This window comes from Myripristis murdjan, chromosome 23, assembly GCF_902150065.1.
Source record: "Myripristis murdjan chromosome 23, fMyrMur1.1, whole genome shotgun sequence".
Taxonomy (NCBI): Eukaryota; Metazoa; Chordata; class Actinopteri; order Holocentriformes; family Holocentridae; genus Myripristis; species Myripristis murdjan.
In genome coordinates, this window is record NC_044002.1 from 11,346,960 (window position 1) to 11,367,485 (window position 20,526).

The following is a 20,526-nucleotide window of genomic DNA, read 5'->3' on the forward strand; positions in this document are numbered from 1 at the left end:
AGTTTGTGTGTGTGCGTGTGTGTGAGTGACGGTGACCTTAGCCTGGATCCAAGGACTGAATGAGTGCTGTACTCCCTCAAGGACTGTGTCCTTCTCCGTTCTTGTTGCAGTGTGGTAATGTAACCGCTGACATAGGAACCGAAGACGCAATGCAGATAGACAATTATTTCTGTATAAACTCCTACTAGAAGGCCTTGGCTCTGTTTGTGTATGTGTTTAGGAAAGTGAGTGAGTGCGTTTGAACCTCAGCTTTCGAAGGAGGATTAGTAGGTCTCAGATTTGAAAGAGGAGTGAGAAGGAGAGGAAGAGTGGCAAAGAATGAAAGAGATGGAGCAAGAAGAGGGGACGGGCAGATGTCAGCTATTTCTCTGAAATCCAGAGGGGTTGTCCGGTTGGATCTTTGCCTAGACCCTTGCTTTGAAACTCTAGGAGAGAGAAAAGGATGAGAGGGAGAGATAGAGAGCTAGCCAGTAAGAAAGAGAGCCAGAACAAGGCAGCAAGAAAGAGAGCCAGTGCCAGTATGTGAGAGAGAAAAATGTTAGTTATATTTTATGCAGTATAATACACACCGTTACTAACAACAGGGTCAGATATTGCTGGGTATTCTTCTATCGTATTGTTTTAGGATGTGTTCATGCTAAACACGAGTGGTTCAGTCATGCTCTGGTGTATTTAGCCTCCTCCTTTAGTTTGGTTCATTTGGCAAGGTGAGAACAATTCCATTCGAACTTGGGCGTGAACCAAATACCTGCACCAGTATGCCCCAAAATGTGGGTCTTGGTTTTCTTCCAAGTGAACTGTAGTGCACTTTGTCACAAGTGGGGGGTTAATTGTACCAGCTACAGCAAATCACCCCAAAACATAGGGTTTCAAGAATATGTTTATTGTTTGACTGTTGTCTATACGGTTTTATGGGAATTGGGAGATAGATGCTGACATCTGATGGCTTGTAGTACCACATGTTTGGAAAGCCTAGCATAACAAAATGAACCAAGGGCAAACTGCAGGCTCGACTGATGCTTATATTCAGCTATTTCTTCAAGTGCACTTAGCTGGTATGAACACCAGGAAATATAAACTATGACAAAAGAGCACGAAAGAGCTCACATTCAGTTAAAAAAAAAAAAAAGTATACATGAATGTTAAAGATGAAATTTAAGAATGTATGCCTCAGTTTGCTTGCAGTTGGGCAGCATGAACCTAAGCAAACCAAATGACAAAATGCAGGCGCAGGAAGTTTTCAACTGTGGTTTGGTTGAAAGGACACAACCTGGGTGTGATCACACCTTCAGATTCATTTTGCTTTGTCCAGCTAGTCAAGTCAAATCATCAACAACATAGCAGCCTGTTCCAAGTCTCTTCAACACAGATCAATTTATCACCACTGCCACAGCTCCCAAACAATTTCTCTGAGAGGTGGAGAAGGCATGAACTGTGAAAAATATTCATCTTAGCCATAAAGCCTAGTATTTGGTTTTAAAGAAGTGAAGTGATTTTTCTTTAAAGAAGTAAAAAAAATCTGCCTGCGGGGTGATATAAATTCATGTGTAGATTGTGCACGCAGATTTTAAGACTTTGAACTAGCGTAAATTGTTTGGCTCATGAATGCTGGGATGATTGCTTCATCTGTACCACGTCATTTTTCAGTCTTTCAGTCACTTTTCTGTCATTCATATAATATCTACCAAGTTGACAGTACAATTCCAAGCCTTTCTTTGTAATATCAACGGCTCTGTTATGGATTAGGCCCCCTAACCCCGATCTAGCCGGTATCTGGTGACAGTAATCCATGCTGCTAATCCATGTCTTGATGTAAACGCAGAGGATACCCTGTACCATCCTCCCTGTCCCTCCTTCCTCTTTTCTACTGCTGCCTTCCTGAGAAGACCAAATGTACCATCTGGTTTATATGTATATCAGCAGGGGTCAGCTTAATGCCTGAAGACAGGTTTATGTGCAGGTTTGTCTGGGCTGTGCAATTAATAATAGATAATAGTATATTACAATTTTCTGTTTCCACACCTGATAATCATGTAATTTTGTGATACCGATGTGTGTGTTATGAAGTGATACTGTGGTGTGTATCAAGCACTTCAGTGATGCATGGCTAAACACAACCTTTGAATGTGCAACATGCATTCATGTGATGAAACTGGAGGGACAGATGGAGAAACATGCAGCTCCAGTGGGAAAAAAAATAACAGATGAGCACAAAATTAGATATCAAATATAAAAAGTCTTTTTTTTTTTTTTTTTTTTTAGTTTTTTGGGGGGCATTTCTGCTTCATTTGATAGTGACAGTAGAGAGAGACAGGAAAGGTAGGAGAGAGAGAGGAGATAACATGCAACAAAGGGTCCGGGTGCTGCAGGAAAACTTCTCTAAAAGTTAATTGTTGTCTATTATTTTGGCTTTAGGACTGTATTTGCACCTAACAATGATAGAGGCTTGTAATTATTTATTTGCATTTTGACAGTAAGAGTGAGAGTCATACTTTATAGATGCTGCTACTTTTCTTCACTGAAAAACATGAAAATTCAGGCAATTTTATTGTTTCCTGAGGCCAAGACAAATAATTGTAGTTAATAATAGGGCTCGTTAAATGTTGATACTGCATTCATGCTGTCATTTCCTAGTTTTAAAGGCCTCATAACAGTTAAGGGATGCAATTTTCTGAACTTATTATATTGTTCTTATTGTTCTGTTATTTACATCTAGCTGCTTGGTCATCATAGCCTCATCACTCATTATTCTTTATTGAAAATCTCATTGTGTGAATATTTTGTGAAAACATTAAGTCACCCCCGCAATATCATCACAAAATCGTTATCGAGGCAGTTTTTTCCATGTCGCCCAGCCCTCGTTAATAACAGTAATCACAATTATAGGGACTATTTTGACATAATTATGCAGAGCCACTTAAATGGATAAATGGATATACATTTGCGTGCATGTTTCTCCATCTGCTCTCAGTGTCTATCCGAATCAGAATCAACTTTATTGGCCAAATGTTCTTATGCATACAAGGAATTTGACTCCGGTTTACAGAAGCTTCTGGTACTTACATGTGTCACTCAAAAAACCCAAAACAAATCAAACAAACAAACAGAAAAACAGCCTTGCCTTATAGTTGTGTGACAGCTGATCGTTACATCAATGTTTAAATGTTTCTGTGTGCATATGTTTGTCTGTGTATATACAGTATATATAAATCTGTATGCATGCACATACACACGGAGGTTTATCGTCATATTTGCTGCCAGGTTTGTCACCACTCTTAAGTAATTTTTAATTGTTTGAGTGTGTGTGTGTGTATGCTCTCCTAATTGTCAGTCAGAGTCGTCATAATGAGTTGACTCCTCCTGTGTTCTGTCCCATGCTAATGCTCTTATCCCTGTAGGCAGGATCAGTGCTGGGTGCATATGTGTTGTTGTTTGGGTTCTGTCCTTAGCTACAGCTTCTCCTGAGCCACATGCTTGGATAGTAAAAAGACTGGTGCTTTTTTCTACAGCCAGCAGCAAGCTGAAAAAGCCTCAGTTCACTTTGTTGTAGTTTAATTTGGGTTTTGCCAGTGTTCTAGTAGGGGGTATAATATGTTGTTGATGCTGCCAAGGTGTAATGCCAGTTTGTGTGTGTTTGTGCGGGGTGCAATCCTGCTCTTCTCTGTGTGGTTGTTGGGTGTTTTTTTATGCCAAAGTGTGGGTTTGTGTGTGTGTATGTGTGGTATTGTGTTGTGGGTCTGGGTGTTTATGTGTATGAATGTAGATTTTGTTTTGGTGAGTCCCTGCGCATATGTGTGTGTGTGTGTGTGTGTGTGTGTGTGTGTGTGTGTGTGTGTATTCTGCTGGGTGAATGCAGGGACACTGTGTTTTCCACTGTGTTTTCCCTCAGACCCAGTGAGTGGCTGCGATGCAGTGACGCTCGCTCCTCTGATCAGTGCCAGAGCTCAGTAGGTGGGGGGTGGGGGGTGCACTCCAGTCAGTAGTTCACTGATCTGGGGCACACATCTCTGTCTGCCTCTCTCTTGTTGCTCTGTCTGCATCTCTCCCCCCTTTTTCTATCTTACTCTGGCTCCCTTGCTCACTTGTTTGTTATGTCACTCTCAATCCCTTGCTCAGTCTCGTTAGTTTTCTCCATCCCTCTATCCCTCCCTCCCCTCCATCTCCCCATGCTTAGCAGATGGACACACCACTGAGTGACCTGATTGTTGCGGGGGCAAGACACGCTCATAACATCGCCACTGTTTCACTGAAACCCCCCTGAGCTTTGTTTCTTCCTCACTTTGCATGATTGTGTTCTGTTGAATTCTGTTGATTTTCTCAGTTTTGTTCTTCTTTCTCTCTGTCTCACATCTCTGTCATCCTTGTGTATTTGTATGGCAGTCAAGTCTGTTTACCTGCTGTGCAATTATCTCCATCTTTGTGTGCGAGTAAGTGTGTGATTGTCATTCATTCACCTCTATTCACCCCATGACAGATTACCCTAGATAAAAGTGTGCGAAGATGTTTTTTTCCCTCTATGAACATAAAGGATTATACCATAATTACCCTACTTCTTACTCACCCATAATCTCCTAATCCCATTTGACTCATAATGTTTTTATGAGTGTGATAGTTATTTTTGAACGTTTTTACACTCTGAGAAGTTAAGCTGTTTACCAAGGACTTTGACAGTTTCTTCATTTCCAACTCATTTCTTCGACATAAATGCCTCTTCTCCTTCAAACTATCAATAGCGAGAGATTATTTTGTCGAGGCTTGGTTTTTGTTGTGTCTGTTCCAATTGTCACGTCTGGCCTCCGTGCTTGATTCAGCGTTCGTCGCCAAAGCAAAATAGCTCCTGACATATTCATAATAGCTTTGGCTAATACTGTTGTCTCTGAAATTAGCTTTGCAGAATTTGGCCTCTAAAATTTTCATGTGAAATGTGCCAATCAGCAGAAGTTGCTCTTTGAGCTTTACCGATTGTTTATGTTTTGTCTGAAGTTTTAAGCAGTGTTTCTGGCAGCCAGACTAAATATATGTGTGAGTGACAGAAAATCTGTAGCTGGGTGAGGGAGGGGGGCGAGAAAGACAGTTTTTATTCATCCGCCCACTCGTCTCTGGTGTGCCGCCATGACGATGCCTCTTCACCTGTGACGCAGGGAACAGCTTTGACACCTCCAGGGGAACTAATCAATATTTACAAAGCTCCCCTTTGTCTTTCTCTTCTCTTCTCTTCTCTTCTCTTCTCTTCTCTTCTCTTCTCTTCTCCTGTCTCCTCTCCTCTCCTCTTCTCTGTTCATATTGTTTTGTGAGTGTTTTTGAACTGTGTCTGACTGTCTCCCCTGCAAAAAAGGTAAAGCCCTCAATTGGTGAAGTCACACAGTTAAAGATGTAAATACAGTTTGGGCTTCTCTCTGTTCTTTTATTGCCATCAAGTGATTCCTCCTGGATGGCTGGTGACAGCCTGGAAGGGCAGCAGAAAATTAAATGGAAATCAGAAACATCCCAATTATTTCTGTGTGCTAACAGCTCATACTTGGTTTTGAGTTCCACAGATGGACATGGACACACACACACACACACACACACACACACACACATACGTCTCAGTACTGTTTTTGCCCACAGTTATGCAGAAAAAAACAAACTGGGAGTGTGTGTGTGTGTGTGTGTGTGTGTGTGTGTGTGTGTGTGTGTGTGTGTGTGTGTGTGTGTGTGTCAGAGAAAGAGCATGGCACTAATCCATGAATTCATTAGCACTCTTGATGTGTATGTTGCCAGGAATGTGTGAGTATGTGTGTGTTTGATATCTGAGTAGATCTGGTAGTGGGTCCTGCATCTACCTTCAGGCCAGCCAGCCAGCCACATGCTCAGGTCACAGAAGTTACATCCCACTTCCCACTCAGCATCCTCTCTTGTTGAATTGGCAGTGGTAAAACTGAGCATGCCCTCATACCTGCTGCATGCACTGGCTAGTCAGCTGACTTATCAATGGACACTGAGTCCAGTCACATTTCACAACTCGGGGGGCATTTATGTGTATACACTCTGTATAGTGGTTTGTAATATGAAAACTTTTTTTTTTTTTTTTGGATCATTTTTTCGGCATTTTCTGCTTTTTGATTTGACAGTCACAGTGGGGATTTAGACAGGAAAGGCAGGGGAGGGGGGGGGGGGGTGACATGCAGCAAAGGACCTGAGGTTGTATTTGAACCCTGGTTGCTGCGAGGCCCTGGTACATGGTGCGCGCTCTTTACCGGTGAGCCACCGGTGCGCCCCCATGTTTTTGTTGTTAAACAGATTGAACACTGTTTTGTTGACATAAGCCCTCAGAAACCCTCAGGTGCTCCGGTAGTGGCCTTTTAATTGTCCCCTAAGTCAGAACCAAAACTTACGGTGAGGCGTCTTTTTATTACTACGGTCCACTTTTATTTTATCGTCATTTATATTTGAATTCTGCCTTTTATTTTGCTATTGTGAATCACTTTGTAAGCACTATGTTTTGAAAAGTGATATACAAATGTTAGTATCATTTATTATTGTTTATTATTATTATTATTATTATTATTATTATTATTATTATTATTATTATTATTATTATTATTATATTTGTTTTTGTTACTATAGTGCTGTAATTTGCACTCTTTCTCAGAGGGCGCCACTTTATGTGATATTCTTTTTAACACCAGTTTCATGCCTCATTATAATATGCATATGTAAGAGCAAGCACTAATGGCACACAACTGGATATAGATAAACGATGTGTTAGAATAATCAGGGCTTTCGTGTGTGTGTGTGTGTGTGTGTGTGTGTCTGATATATGAATCCTGAGAACCAAGGCAGGCTTTAATTAATGGCGCTTGATGATCAGCAGGCGAAGGCAAACAGCAACTAAACGACTCTGCCCCCCCATCAGAACGGATAATTGCATTTCACCAACAGATTCATGCCGCAAACACGCTGCAATCAGCCCACATGACGGGGATGTAATTTTTTCTGTAGGGCTTCAGTTTTTTTGTTTGCACAACTCCCCATTTATTTCTCCAAGGAGGCAACCAGGCTGCTGCTTATTTGTCAGTTTTTTTGTTTTGTTTTGTTTTGTTTTGGACGTTTGCTGTGTGTACATTGTGGAGTGTTCGCACTCTGGGAGAGAATAGGTGAATGTGAAGGTGGTGCAGCTATGGAGTCTGACGCTCTCTCTCTCTGTCTCTCTCTCTCTTTTCTCTACTCCTTCTTCCCACTGTGTCTCCCACCCTCCCCCCTCCTTTCCTCTTCTCTTTCGCTATTAATATGAACTGCTGAATAAAGTTGTTGAGGTATTTCAGAGGAGCACTTTGTTATGGCTGTCCCCCCCGCCAGGCAAATGAGAGGTGGGAGCTCCAGTGCTGTTCCCTGTGTGAGATTAATATTACAGCAGCTACCCTTTTATTTTTAGAGGAACATTATGGGCTCAGTGCCCTGTCATTACTCCTCAAGGAGCAGTAGCACCATGGACTACCTCTGTCCCTACTGCTATACCTCTCTCTCTCTCTCTGTGAGTGTGTGTGTGTGTGTGTATATATATACCCCTCCAAGATAATTTTTATTGCCACAGGTATGCTCTCTCTTTCTCATACTCACACATACACAAACACACACACTTGAACACACACCCCATCTTTTCTATCTTTGTATCTGTCTTTATCCCTCTCATCACCCTCACTGGGCCTCTTATCGCGCGCTGAGAGGCTGTCTTCTGTGTTCTTCTCTCTCAGCCTGTCAGGAGACGAAGGGGAGATTGGTCAGATTGCATTGAGGTTGCAGTTGACACAGTCACGACTTGTGATTGCTTGGATATCAATGTGAAGTGAGATCTGTGGCTGGGTAACGTCAGGTAATAGCTACCATTTATGCAAGAAAAAAACGTTCACAGTGCCCATAGTAACAAGGTTGTGAAGGAAGAAGTTTATTTTTATATTCTGTAAAAACTAATGGAGTGAAAAGGATAAAGAATGTCATTGTTCAGCAGTGACAAGAAAATATTTGGGTTTTTCTAGCTAAAGCACAACCCTGACATTGTTCATTGAAACTGTCCAATTCACTGATGGAGATTTGCCTTATGTGTGACAGACTAGCTCTCACACACCTTAACTCTATGTGACACTTCAAAGTTGTTTCTTTCTCAACACTGCACCTCTCACACAGTGGCATGCGGATTGTTATAAATTGGGTTTGAAAAGAAAAAGCTCTTAAGGTGTTGGTATTATCTGTAGTATTTTTACATATTGCAAGATCATAGTGTAAGCACAATGCACTAAGTTTTTTGTTTTGCTTCAAGTTAATTCCTTGATCACAGCTGCAAGCCCTCTTTTTTATTGAGGTTCTCTTGTGCATTTGAAGTTTATTTCAGAGTGATTATCGACCTCTCTGTTTGTTATACACAGAGGACAATTTGGCACAGTTAAAAAACTCCTTTATTGTATTTTCACAGCATAAGGATGCCACTTTGACATGATGCATAAATTGATATATATTTGTCAACTATGCTAGATTATTGCAGTGGAGAATTAATTCAAGGCATAGATGTAAGATTTTTTCTGTTTGTGTGTGTGTGTGTGTGTGTGTGTGTGTGTGTGTGTGAAGTTACTTCCTGGATACCACCCAAGTGTATTCCATCCCCACGTAACACCCAGCTTGCCACTGGAGAAGCTTAATGAGCAGGTGACACACACAGGGGACCACCATGTTTACAGGAAATGCTGTCATTTCCTCTGGGTGATCTGTGTTGAAGTGTGTGTGCTTTGACATTATGAATATTATATTTCCCACCACTTGCAACATTTTCATATATAAATTAAAAATGCATGCAAGTGTGCTATGTGTGAGTACATGTGTTGTGTATATTAGGGCTTTAGCTATATGTGTGTATGTGTATGGTTGAGTCTTTGCAAATGACCTGAGGACTAGTGGGAAGCTTATTTCTGCAACCACTTGCATTTCCTCCCTAATTGTTCCACCTCTGCCCATAAACTGTGTGTGTGTGTGTGTGTGTGTGTGTGTAGGCATGTTGGAAAGAGAAAGAGGGGCCTTTTCTCTCTGCTAGCAGTGTCAGCAGGTGAGCTGCCCTGTTGGGAGAAAAGAGAGAAATCGCCAAAGCATGCAAATCGCGACTCTGAGGGGCGAATCAATTAGGTGCATAGTGGCTGGAGCAGAAAGCCAAGGAGAGGCGCAAAGGGGCTTGGGTGCATGCAGAGAGATGGTGCAAAGCCATGCTGATCACCCCTTCTGAGACATTGCATTGCCCCACCTGCCCCTCACACCCCACCCCTCCTCCCACCCCCTTTTCCCTCAGCCTACAGACTGAGGACCCACTGGCTGTGAAGCTTTCCGAAAATGCTGCCCTTTTACCCTCTGCCTAGATCTTTCTCTTGTTCTCTCTAGCCCATTTCCTCTCTAATTATAGAATGTGGTGGAGTCTCCAGTGTGTGGCCTGTTCACCTGTTTCTCTCATTATTCTGCTCTAATTTGTGCCAGATAAAATTAGTGCATGAGGCACTTAATACAATCTGTGCATATGTGTCCAAACCATGTGACAGTTAACTATAATGTAGTTTGTTGTTGTTGTTGTTTCATTATTATGATTGTTGGTTTTCAACAGCCTTTGTCTTGTTTCTCTTCAGGTACATAATGTCCTGTATCTCAAGAGAGGCTTGATCCTGCTTGGCTGAGAGTACCTGACTGCACCTCCTTCCTGCTCCTCGCCACGCCCCACCTCCACACAACTATGGAGTCCTTCACCAGGACATGGACCTGCCTCTTCCTCTGCTTCTTCCTGTACACTCTCGCACTTACCGTGACATCACAAACTGTGGTGCGAGCTCCCCAGGCTCACAGCTCTGGCTCCCAGGTCATCACAGCCTCCCTTCAGGAGGAAGAGTACACCTCATTTCGTGCCGAGAACCCTGAATGGACCTTCAACCACCTGGCGGTGGACTATCGCAATGGCAACATCTATCTTGGAGCTGTCAACCGCATCTACAAGCTGTCCCCGAGCTTGGAAGTTCAGGTGTCCCATGAGACTGGCCCAGATGAGGACAACCGCAAGTGCTATCCACCACGCATCGTCCAGCCGTGCAGTGAGCCGCTGACACTCACCAACAATGTCAACAAGATGCTGTTGATGGATTATCGGGAGAACCGGCTGCTGGCGTGTGGCAGCCTCTACCAGGGCATCTGTAAACTCCTTCGCCTAGATGACCTTTTCAAACTGGGAGAGCCCTTCCACAAGAAAGAGCACTATCTCTCTGGTGTCAACGAGAGTGGTTCGGTGTTTGGTGTCATTGTTTCATATGGCAATGCCTCTCCGGACATGCTGTTTGTAGCCACTGCGGTGGATGGTAAGCCAGAGTATTTCCCCACCATCTCAAGCCGCAAGTTAGCCAGAAACTCAGAGGAGGATGGCATGTTTGCCTATGTCTTCCATGATGAGTTTGTGGCCTCTATGATTAAGATCCCATCAGACACCTTCACTGTCATTCCAGACTTTGATATATATTACATTTATGGCTTTGCCAGTGGGAACTTTGTCTACTTCCTGACTTTGCAACCTGAGATGGGGGGAGGGCCGGCCACAGGATCCTCCTCTGCAGGTCGGGAACAGGTTTACACCTCAAAGATAGTCCGCCTGTGTAAGGCAGACACTGCCTTCAACTCCTATGTGGAGGTGCCCATCGGGTGCGTCAGTGGCAATGTGGAGTACCGTCTGCTTCAGGCCGCCTATCTGTCCAAAGCTGGTGCCATCCTGGCCCGCTCACTGGACGTGGCTCCAGATGATGATGTTCTGTTCGCTGTCTTCTCGAAAGGCCAGAAGAGACGGCCACGCCAGGCCTCCCAGGACTCTGCACTGTGCGTGTTTTCTCTGCGGAAGATCAACGAGAAGATCAAGGAGAGGCTGCAGTCCTGCTACAAGGGGGAGGGCACACTGGACTTGGCTTGGCTCAAAGTCAAAGATATTCCCTGCAGTAGTGCTGTGAGTACTGCTAGAATGCACACACACACACACACACACACACACACACACACACACTGACCTGTACTCAAATGCCACAAGCACATGCTGCCTGAAAGACCATTTTGCTTTGATTTTAGGGGGGTGGGAATTTACTTGCTTGTAAAATATAAAAGTTTAGTAAAACATTATGGAAGTACAAAAAAAAAAAGATCTCAAAGAACACTATACTTTATTGCAGAAGTTGATATTGTATTATACAATGAGATGAATACATTGTTGATTGTAATTTATTTCAGTGCACACATCTTGTTCCTGCTGAAACATCCAGCACTGTTCGCAAAATGGGATTTGATCAGCCTGTAAAAAGCATAACTCATCATTGAGCTACATTAGAAATCCAGGCTGCTTCAGTAATTTCTATTTGAGGAACAGTACAGGTGAGTGTCTCTGCAGGAGGATGAGTTGTGAAGGCTCTCCCGCACGCTACTATAATGAGCTTGGTTTCACGGCAGGGAGCCCTCATGAACGCCATGTTCCTGGACAGGTTCAGGATCTATTCCATTAAGATGAGATGTTAACCAGCCACTGCCTTTTCCAGCTGCACTGCCTCTGGAACAGTGCAACTGAATACTCAACCAAATTAACATGATTCCATACTCCATAACTGTGTTATAAATTCAGTGGTTCAGTTTATTTGATTTCTTACTTGGTACACATAAAAAAACAAGGTCAAATTGGATGTTGGGGGTTTAGACCATCTTCATAAACAGCCAGGGCTCCATTATGCAACAGTTTTTTCCTTGGTCTCATATTATCTCACTGATGAAAAGCCGGCAGCTTCAAGAAACAAGAAATTGCCTTGATCTAAGTACATTTGTTAGGGTAATCATGTTCCTCTAAATGGCAGGCATGGCCAAATGAATCAAGCTGTGCCCACTTTTAGCCGCACTCGGAGGGGCAGATTATGAGGTAAACATGGGCAATAGTGGGCTGTGGTTGAGGAGGCTGGTGTTTGAGAATATACTTGTGTCTTTTTTCAGTTGGATAGTTGTGTTCCACAGTGATTGGGCAAGGGACTGTGGACTGGGCTGCATCCATCCATCCATCTGTCCAAATGTCACATGTGATTTCTGAGCCTCTGTTGGCTTGGTCTGGGAAAAACTTGGAGTAATGATGACACTAGTGTCCAGCTTTTTGGATGTAAAACCTGATTGGCCCACCACAGTGCCACCAACGGGTCAAGCTTCATGCTCAGTATCGTGTTTCCTGCTGGCTTAAATTTGAGGAATTATGTGTTTTTACACTGATATCCAGTATCCACTAAATGAAACTATTTAGCCTGCCACAGCACCACTATATAAAAAACAAAAACAAAACAAAAAAACAAAACAAAAACAAAAAAACAGTTACACCGAGGGTGACTTGTGCAAATCGTGGGATGTCATGGTCACTGATGTTTTGTAATTGATTTTTTGCATAGCTGTATATATATATATCCATAGCTGTGGTCTGAACGCTGTCTACGTATGTCACAAATTACTGTTTTATTAGATGTAGTGAAATCTGTCGTTTCTGCTGTGAGTAAAGAGGAGTAGATGAAAACACTGGGAAACATGTTATCTCAAATATTTAAATGACAAACTATAGACCTGCACGTTGACAAACTTTCAACCATAAATCATAAATTGCTGCTCAGTATTTGTCATGTTTTAGAAGCATGAACCTGACCCTTTCACAGCCCGGTCCATATTGCTCTGACCCAAACCGTGCACTATCTCCAGATGTTTTATAGTGAATGGATGACACTCAAGGCCCAGTCCTGTGTTTGCTCTGAGAATCACTGTGTTTATCTATTAATCTATCTATGGCAAGGCGCACGTGGCGGAGTGCTATCGCCTGCTGCTTGAGGGCCTGATAAATCAGGCCTGGGGTGGAGCTGTCAGCAGGGAGAGGAAGTGTGAGGGAGGACAGACATGGGGGTTAGCGCTGAGGAATGACGCCATTTCAGCATGCGCTACTGTACTGCCACTGCCACCACATAAATTAGAGCCCACTGAAATAGTGACGGTGGACTTGGCTGGAGATAGATGAGTTCTGACGCACACACACACACACACACACACACACACACCAGAACACATGCCCCTACACCTGTAACTATGGCTACTGCAGAGACAGTGACTTTTAAAAGCTGAGAGAGGTAGGTATTAAAAACAGGAGGTCACAGAGCTGGTGCTTTAAACATAAACATGGAGACATATTACACTTAAATATTCACACACACACATCAGAAGTTGAAGGCCTAGCCCTGAAGCGTTAGTGATTAGAGATAAATATAGGTTGCTTATATTTCCTTTGAGTCTTTTCACAAAAAGAACATGTTTTAAGACAAGATAAAGAGTTGAGGGATACATTAAAATAATCTCCTATGTGTCTGCAGGATGGATGGATGTCTCCTTAATATCCCTTGGTTGATTTTACAAGAATCACGGGTTGTTAGCCTCCGATTAATTCCTTTGCTGCTTAAATGATGCATGAAGAGGAGCGCCTCATCTCAGATATTGTCAGAAATTTAGTTTCAACTCATCGTTCACATCTCCACTGTGTGGATCCCTCGGGTAGAGAGAGCCCAGATCGGCACAGCACACCAGCCCATAAACTCACACACATATGCGCGCAGACACACACACACACACACACACACACACACACACATGCACACATACCAAATAAGGTTGCTCAGAGGAGTGTGGAGGGCAGACTGCTTTTTGGGTTCCTGCACTCATATGAAAGTCTAATTGAGGAATCACATATCTGCAGTTATCAAATGAGGGTCTTGCTTTCTCTTTTTGTTTTCTGCCAGTCTCTCTCTTTCTTTCTTTCTTTCTTTCTTTCTTTCTTTCTCTTGTGTATTTCTGTGATTTCGTGAACTGCGACACTCTTATGGCACATCATCACAGACGGGCTGATACAGTGTTGGCTACCTCCTTTTACTGCAGACTGACATCAGATAACTGTTGCAGATACCTTTGTAATCAATATATTGATGCCTATGTATATGTAGAGGCATCAAAAAGTAACAAGGCTTATGCAAACAGTCTTCATTTTGACAAAAATTGGTTTTATTTGGTTCAGATGAGATGCATGTAAAGGCTACCATCAGACAGGTACATAGTCAGATATAGTCAGCAGAGCATTTAACCACAATTCAAGAGAAGACAAGTGAGTGTGAGGGAAAACCACCTTTCCCTTTAGATTGCAGGGTAAAAAAATAAAGAAAAACAATATGAAGAAAGCCTACCATTACAGCTTTTTAATGGCTGTCAGTTGGGTGTCACTGCTAGAAGGAACTGAGATGAGAGGGATCCTCATATTAAGGGTATGTCCCTCTGTCTTTCTCTTTCCCTGCCTCAGTCTCTCTCTTGGTCTTTCTCCCTCATGCTCTCTCCCATTTCTCGCACACTTTCTTTTCCTCTCTGCCTTTCAAGCTCTGTCATATTTGAACATGATGTGTTTTTCCTCCAATTAGAGAGGATAACCAGCCCCAAGGCTCATTAGAGTAGCCTGGCTATATGGACCAACACACACACACAAACATATACGCGCCCACACTTTTGATATAGATGAAGCGCATGTATTCAGACTTGTGTGCACACATAGCCTCCCACGTGCCCGCTTGAATTGACCCAACATCATGTTTTACACTTCACACAAATTGTCTTCTGGCATTGATAGCTTGACCAGACACAGAAACATCAATGCATAGTTACAGAAGTCATGTGTTGGTATACTAGGGGTGGGGAGAAATAGATTCACTCATTAATCATCTTTTTTTATATATTTATTTTATTCCTGAATTGATTTAGAGTAAATTTATTTGTATCACACAAAACTGTATGGCGTAAGGAATCCATTGGTGCCAAGTCATGCTAAATATTGCTCTAAAGTTAGGCTAAATTTTGGCGAGTGAAACATGGCATGACCATTTTCAAAGGTTACTGTGACCTGTCACCTCAAGATATTTAAATGAAAATGTGCTCTCTGGGTACCCATGGGTCTCCACTTTACAAACATGCCTACCTTATGCTAATCCCATGTAGTTTGGGGCAAAAAACATGCAGATGTTTGCATGCAGCTCAAATGTGTTCTTTTCGCCTATTTTAAAATGGTTTATTTAATGGCATAATGGAGTAATGGAACAGTTTTGGAGTTGCATTGACTGGAAATCTGAGACTGTTGTAGAGTCATTGAGCCCAATTTTATTCATGCTTGATGATGTTAGCCCCCGTAGTGGCCATTTCATTGCCGTGAGACCATTTTTTGAAACATGACGTCACTGTATTAAATGACCTATTTGGAACTCTAAGATAGTCACAACCTCATAAAACTTTACATTCACAAACTAGAGACCGAGGGCATTCAGAGGATGTATGGTTGGCTAGGTATACTGACAATAAGGGGAGTTAAGCATTTTCCAGAACAGATTGCTCAGTTGCGAAAAATGCAATTCTCCACATCTACCACATCTCGGCAAGAATTTTTCTGTGGTATTTTAGAGGGATTTTTGACCATGTTTATCAGTTCTCGAGTGGTTAAAAAATGCTTATATTTTGCAACAAATCTTTGTAACAAATGATATTTGTTGCAAAAATTCCCGCCACAAGTTATGACACATACTTGAGCATGGGAATGGCCATCATAATGTTCTAACCCTTATACTCTCTAAATAAATAAATGAATAAAGAGACAGGCACCCACCCAAAACACATGGTTATTACAGATTTATGAGTAGAATAACTTGACGCAGAGTGCCCCCTCGCCCACTTTTTGGGTACACCATCTACCTAACTCATCCAAAGTCTAACCCAATCATAATTAATTCATTTGCTCAAATTGATTTACAGTCATCTCACTTTATTCTTATTGTTCACACATCTTTTATTTTTTCTAGAAAGACATTTGCAGTATAAAAACCTGGCAGTAACTCATTTTTTCCGTCTCAAGTTGAACTCAGTGTTCTATGAATCAGACTATAAAGTGTGCCCGTTGGGGTTGGCAGCGGCGCTCAGCTGATTTTAGAACAAACTGAGATAAAGAATTACTCAAAAGTAAAAGCTAGAGGTGAGATTTATCGATCAAGGGTTTGGCTGATTGGGGCTGATGTTTAACGGTTAATGAGCATATATTGGCTGAGCAGAGTGGCCCTTTATATTTTGTAAGACATTTGTTTTTTGATTAGCCATTTCCTTTATTTCAAGCTGATACTCTAAGAATTAAATTTATTTATAGAGTGCTTTCCTAATAACAGACTTTACAAAGTGCTGTACAGAGTGTGAAAAACAAAGCACAGAACACAAAAACAAGGGCAACAATTGAAGATTAAAAACAGAGAAACTTTTACTTAAAAGCAAGTCTGCGATGATGAGTTATTTAAGAGAGACGTAGCCTTATTTCCTTGAGCAGGCCATTCCACAGTGTAAGGGCTTTGATGGCAAACGCACGATTATCTTTTTTTTTTTTTTTTTTTTTTTTTGCCATAAGCTGAGGAGCAGCCAGACAAACTCTGCTCTAGAATCTCAGGCTGCATTGTGGTTCACATGGAGTTAAGGGATCTGAGAAGTATCACGTTGGCAGACCTAGAGAAGCTTTAAGTGATCAGTGAAATCTTCAGATCATTTCTGTAAGTTACAGGTAACCAGTGAAGGGAAGCAAAGATTGAAGTGATGTGGTCTCTTGTGGCACCTGTTAAAACCCTGGTGGCTGTGTTGTTTTTGAGCTGCAAGCGTTGGAACGATGTTTAACTGAAGCGGGAGAGGCGAGAGTCTCAGTAATCTAAAATGTGAGATAAGATAAAGGCATGGGTGACCTTCTCCAAGTCAGTAGAAGATAAGAATGTTTTGATTTTGGATGCGTCTCTCAGCTCAAAGACACAGGATTGCACAAGACTGCTGGTCAAAGCTAAAATCAGAGTGAAAATACAGCTCTAAATCTCTAGCCACTGGCTTTACGTTTAAAGCTAGGTTACCTAATTTATTTTAAGTCAGTAGAACTAGCTGGATTGAAAAGAACAGTTTCTGATTTACTGTGGTTGAATTGCAAAACATTTTTAGCCATCCAGCATTGTGCATGGCACTCACAGAGGGTGTTTGTGTTGCTAAGTTTGAGAAGCAGGTTTTGTAGTTGACATAGTTAAGCAATATTACACTTGAGGTTGTGCTGTTATACTGAATATCAGCAAGGATGTGATTATCTACGACCAAATCAAAGCTGTGCTGATATTCAGCACAGCACAACCTTGAGTGTGATATTGCTTTTATACAGCAGTTTTACAAATGACACAATTTATCGGTTAATCATAATAAGCTACAGCACCTTATGATTTATTTGTTTAATCATGTTTTTGGCTCCACCAGCACAAATAGTTCTGCCATAATTCAAGCTGCAACTGAACTGAACATTTTGCGACTGCAAGCCAGCTTGACTGGAGGTTTGCACTGCGGTCATGATCCGCACATGGCACTTCATTGCCCAGAAAGTGTCCTGTAAGGCAGCGCTTATTAACCCTCATCTTAACCATAGCCCTACAGCCATAGCCTAGGAAGCAGAGCTACACTGGTGGCAAAAAAGGCAGGAAGCTGCTGTACCCCGGCTTCTTTTCTCCCCCTCGTCTGCTTCTGGTGATCATTCATAAGTTATGTTATTTTTGGAAACATGTCCATCTTTGTGCTGTCATGCTGCAAAGACTGTTTACAGTGTAGATAACAGTTATTACAGAATGCTAAGCACAGTCATACATAATAGTAAAATGAATGCTGTTATACTGACTGTCAGCTCTCATGGAATGCCCCTTGTCCAATCAAATCACTTGACGGGAACAAACTGTTGTCTAATAGATTATGATGTAGCTGTGAGGTACTAGGCAAGAGAAAGAAAGGAGTTTTTTTGTTTTTGTTTTTTTTACATAAGTCTACATTCAATGTTGGCTATTTAAAATTTAGATATGAGTACTGATGTTTGTATATTTCTTTATTGTTACTAAGCACAGATTACCTGTGTCACCAACATGAGCTAACTTCACCCACTGCTGGATTCATCATCGCCATCTGAGAACCTCAGATGGTGAAGTTGGATGATCATCACAGACAACGGCGATGTTTTGGTTTAAAAGAATTAGAATTACACAGTTACTTGAATCTTCTGCTAACAGGTCATTCATAAAGAGATTGCCCTGAGCAGGGCACTCTCTTTAGTATGAAATGCTCTAAATCCAGATTGAAATAGTTATTGCTGAAAGAGTAAAAGAAACATTTATAGTGTGAGGCATGCCAGAATACCAATGTTTTGTGACCAGTGAAATCCTGCAGAATGATGGAAACACCTCATCCACTTATGAATATGCTCAAGCCACAAGCACATTTACCATTATCTAGCCTTGGGTATGGCAGAGTAAACACTCACTCCTGTCAGACCTTTGTTGCTTTGCATCGTGTATAAGAGGCTTTGAGAGAGAGTGGGAGAGATGGAGAGAGGGGGATAGAGGTTGAGAAAGAGAGTGGGATGGATGGTGAGAAACAGGCAGAGGGAATATATGTGAAGAGAAAGGGGGGCGATGAGAGATAGAGAGGGGAAGGATGCCTTCCCTCTCCCCAAATGGCCACGCTTGGCTGAGCCACATAATGCGTGCTCAACAGTATAAGTCTGCAAAGGGCCCGCATCCATAGATCATTGTGAAGTGGCATGTGACCTATAAAAAAACGCCGGCTGCTCCCTCCATGTTCACTGTGTCAGCAGAAAAAAAAAACAGAACAACAAAACAGCGGGATCACAATAAATTCACTCTTGCCTCTCTTCTCTCTTTTTTGTTCTTGATTCATCGCTCACTGCCTGTGCTGCTTTTTCTCTCCCCTTGCTTGTCCTTCTATCCATTTTCTTATAAAAATAGTTACCGCAATTCCACTCTCTCATTCTCCCTGACAGTCCCTCCTTTTCTGTCTGTCTCTCTTGGTCTGTCTCTCTGTTTGTCCTTCTCTCCCTCCGCTCTCCCATTGCAGCAGTGCAGCAATAAGCAGAGAATGCACTACTTTTTCTCAGCCAACTCTAAGGATGGAGGAGAAAATTACAAGGTCGCTTGTACATCCATGACAGGCCATGGCCGTCTCCTCATCCCTTCTGCTAATGATCATTAATTACATGTCATTAACTAACATGCCACGGGCTATTCTTCCACATTTGTCATCTGCAACTGACTTCACATTCTGAATTCACTCCAATTAATTAGATTATTCTAGTCCGCTGCTGTTTCTTTGAGTCTTTCTCTTGATCTCTTTCACAGTCCCTCCATCACACACACACACACACACACACACACACACACACACACACACACACACACCTTTCTTTCTCTCCCTGCCTGTCTTGCTCTTTCTGTTCCTCATCTTTCCCTCGAAAGAAATTCGTTTTCTTTTTGTAACCTCACGACATTCTTTGTCTTCGCCCCCTGCTCATCTTGATGTTGGTGACCCTTTTCTGTCTTTGTTTTTTCTTTGCTGCGTTTGACCAGCCTTTGAGTGGAGTCGTCTCCTGTGCTCGCCATCTCCATCACTTCTCCTCCTGATTGCGAGGCTTAATCAGTGGCAGACTGCTGATGATGATGATTCAGTCTAGGCCACATCCTCAGGAAGGGAAAGGCTAGTGGATTCATTAAGAACATCCAGACTATCCACCGCACCGCACCCTGTACACATATCCGCTATCCTGCTTGCTGGCTCGCTAATTAAATCTCCATACATGATACCACTTGCTAAAGGTCAGAATCCATCACAATATCATTATTCTGTGATTAAACAAGTGTCTCCCACTTCCTCCACTGTACTCTGCTGGCTGGTCTCTGCCTGAAAACACAACTGAATTGGGTTCTTCACTTTTTCCCTTTTTTATCTTTGGCTCCTATCTCCTATTGCTCTCAGAAATCTAATTTGTGCTTCCTTTTTTCTCTCTTTCCCCTACCTAAGTCTTTCATTCTTTTTCTTGGCAGTGCTTCACAACATAAAAAAAAAATCATTGCAGGTCTTTTGCCGAATGTTATAGTTGTATTAGAAGCTAAAATAGATGTAGACTCGTTTTCCACACTTGTGTTTTTAGCACTTGAATAAAAAACAATTTCAGGGGAAATAGGATGCTAATGCTCCAGAATCATTTTATTAAGAAATAATGAAAGATTTTCTACCAATTTATTGTACACAGTACTGGAAAACATCATTTAGGAAGTTGTCTGAAATGCCTTTTCCTCTCTAATATTGCAATTTATTTATTTATTTCAGCAATCAGTAGTTGAGCATTACCTGTTCCTCTTCCTCTGTCTCTGGTACAGTAATGTCTCAGTTTCATTCCAAAATCCTCCTGCTGTTTTATTACTTTGTAAATTGGTTGTTTTCCCTATACAACATGCCCTTTGTATTTGGTTGCTCAGCTAGAGCTGCTGAGAGTTTGGATCAGCCATAAACTTGAATTTAGAAAATATCACAAGCACACCAAAACCTTCGTGTTTGGGTTGA

The 20,526-nt window shown here is 42.0% G+C and overlaps 1 protein-coding gene across 1 annotated transcript in view; it reads left to right on the forward strand.

Moving 5' to 3' along the window:
• The window catches only part of plxna4 (plexin A4), a 277,609-nt gene that overhangs the window by 18,393 nt on the left and 238,690 nt on the right, over positions 1–20,526 (forward strand). The window contains exon 2 of the mRNA XM_030045687.1: positions 9,642–10,990. Within this exon, the coding sequence (XP_029901547.1) occupies positions 9,746–10,990 (1,245 nt within the window). The 5' untranslated portion in view covers positions 9,642–9,745. The remainder of the gene's footprint in view (positions 1–9,641; positions 10,991–20,526) is intronic.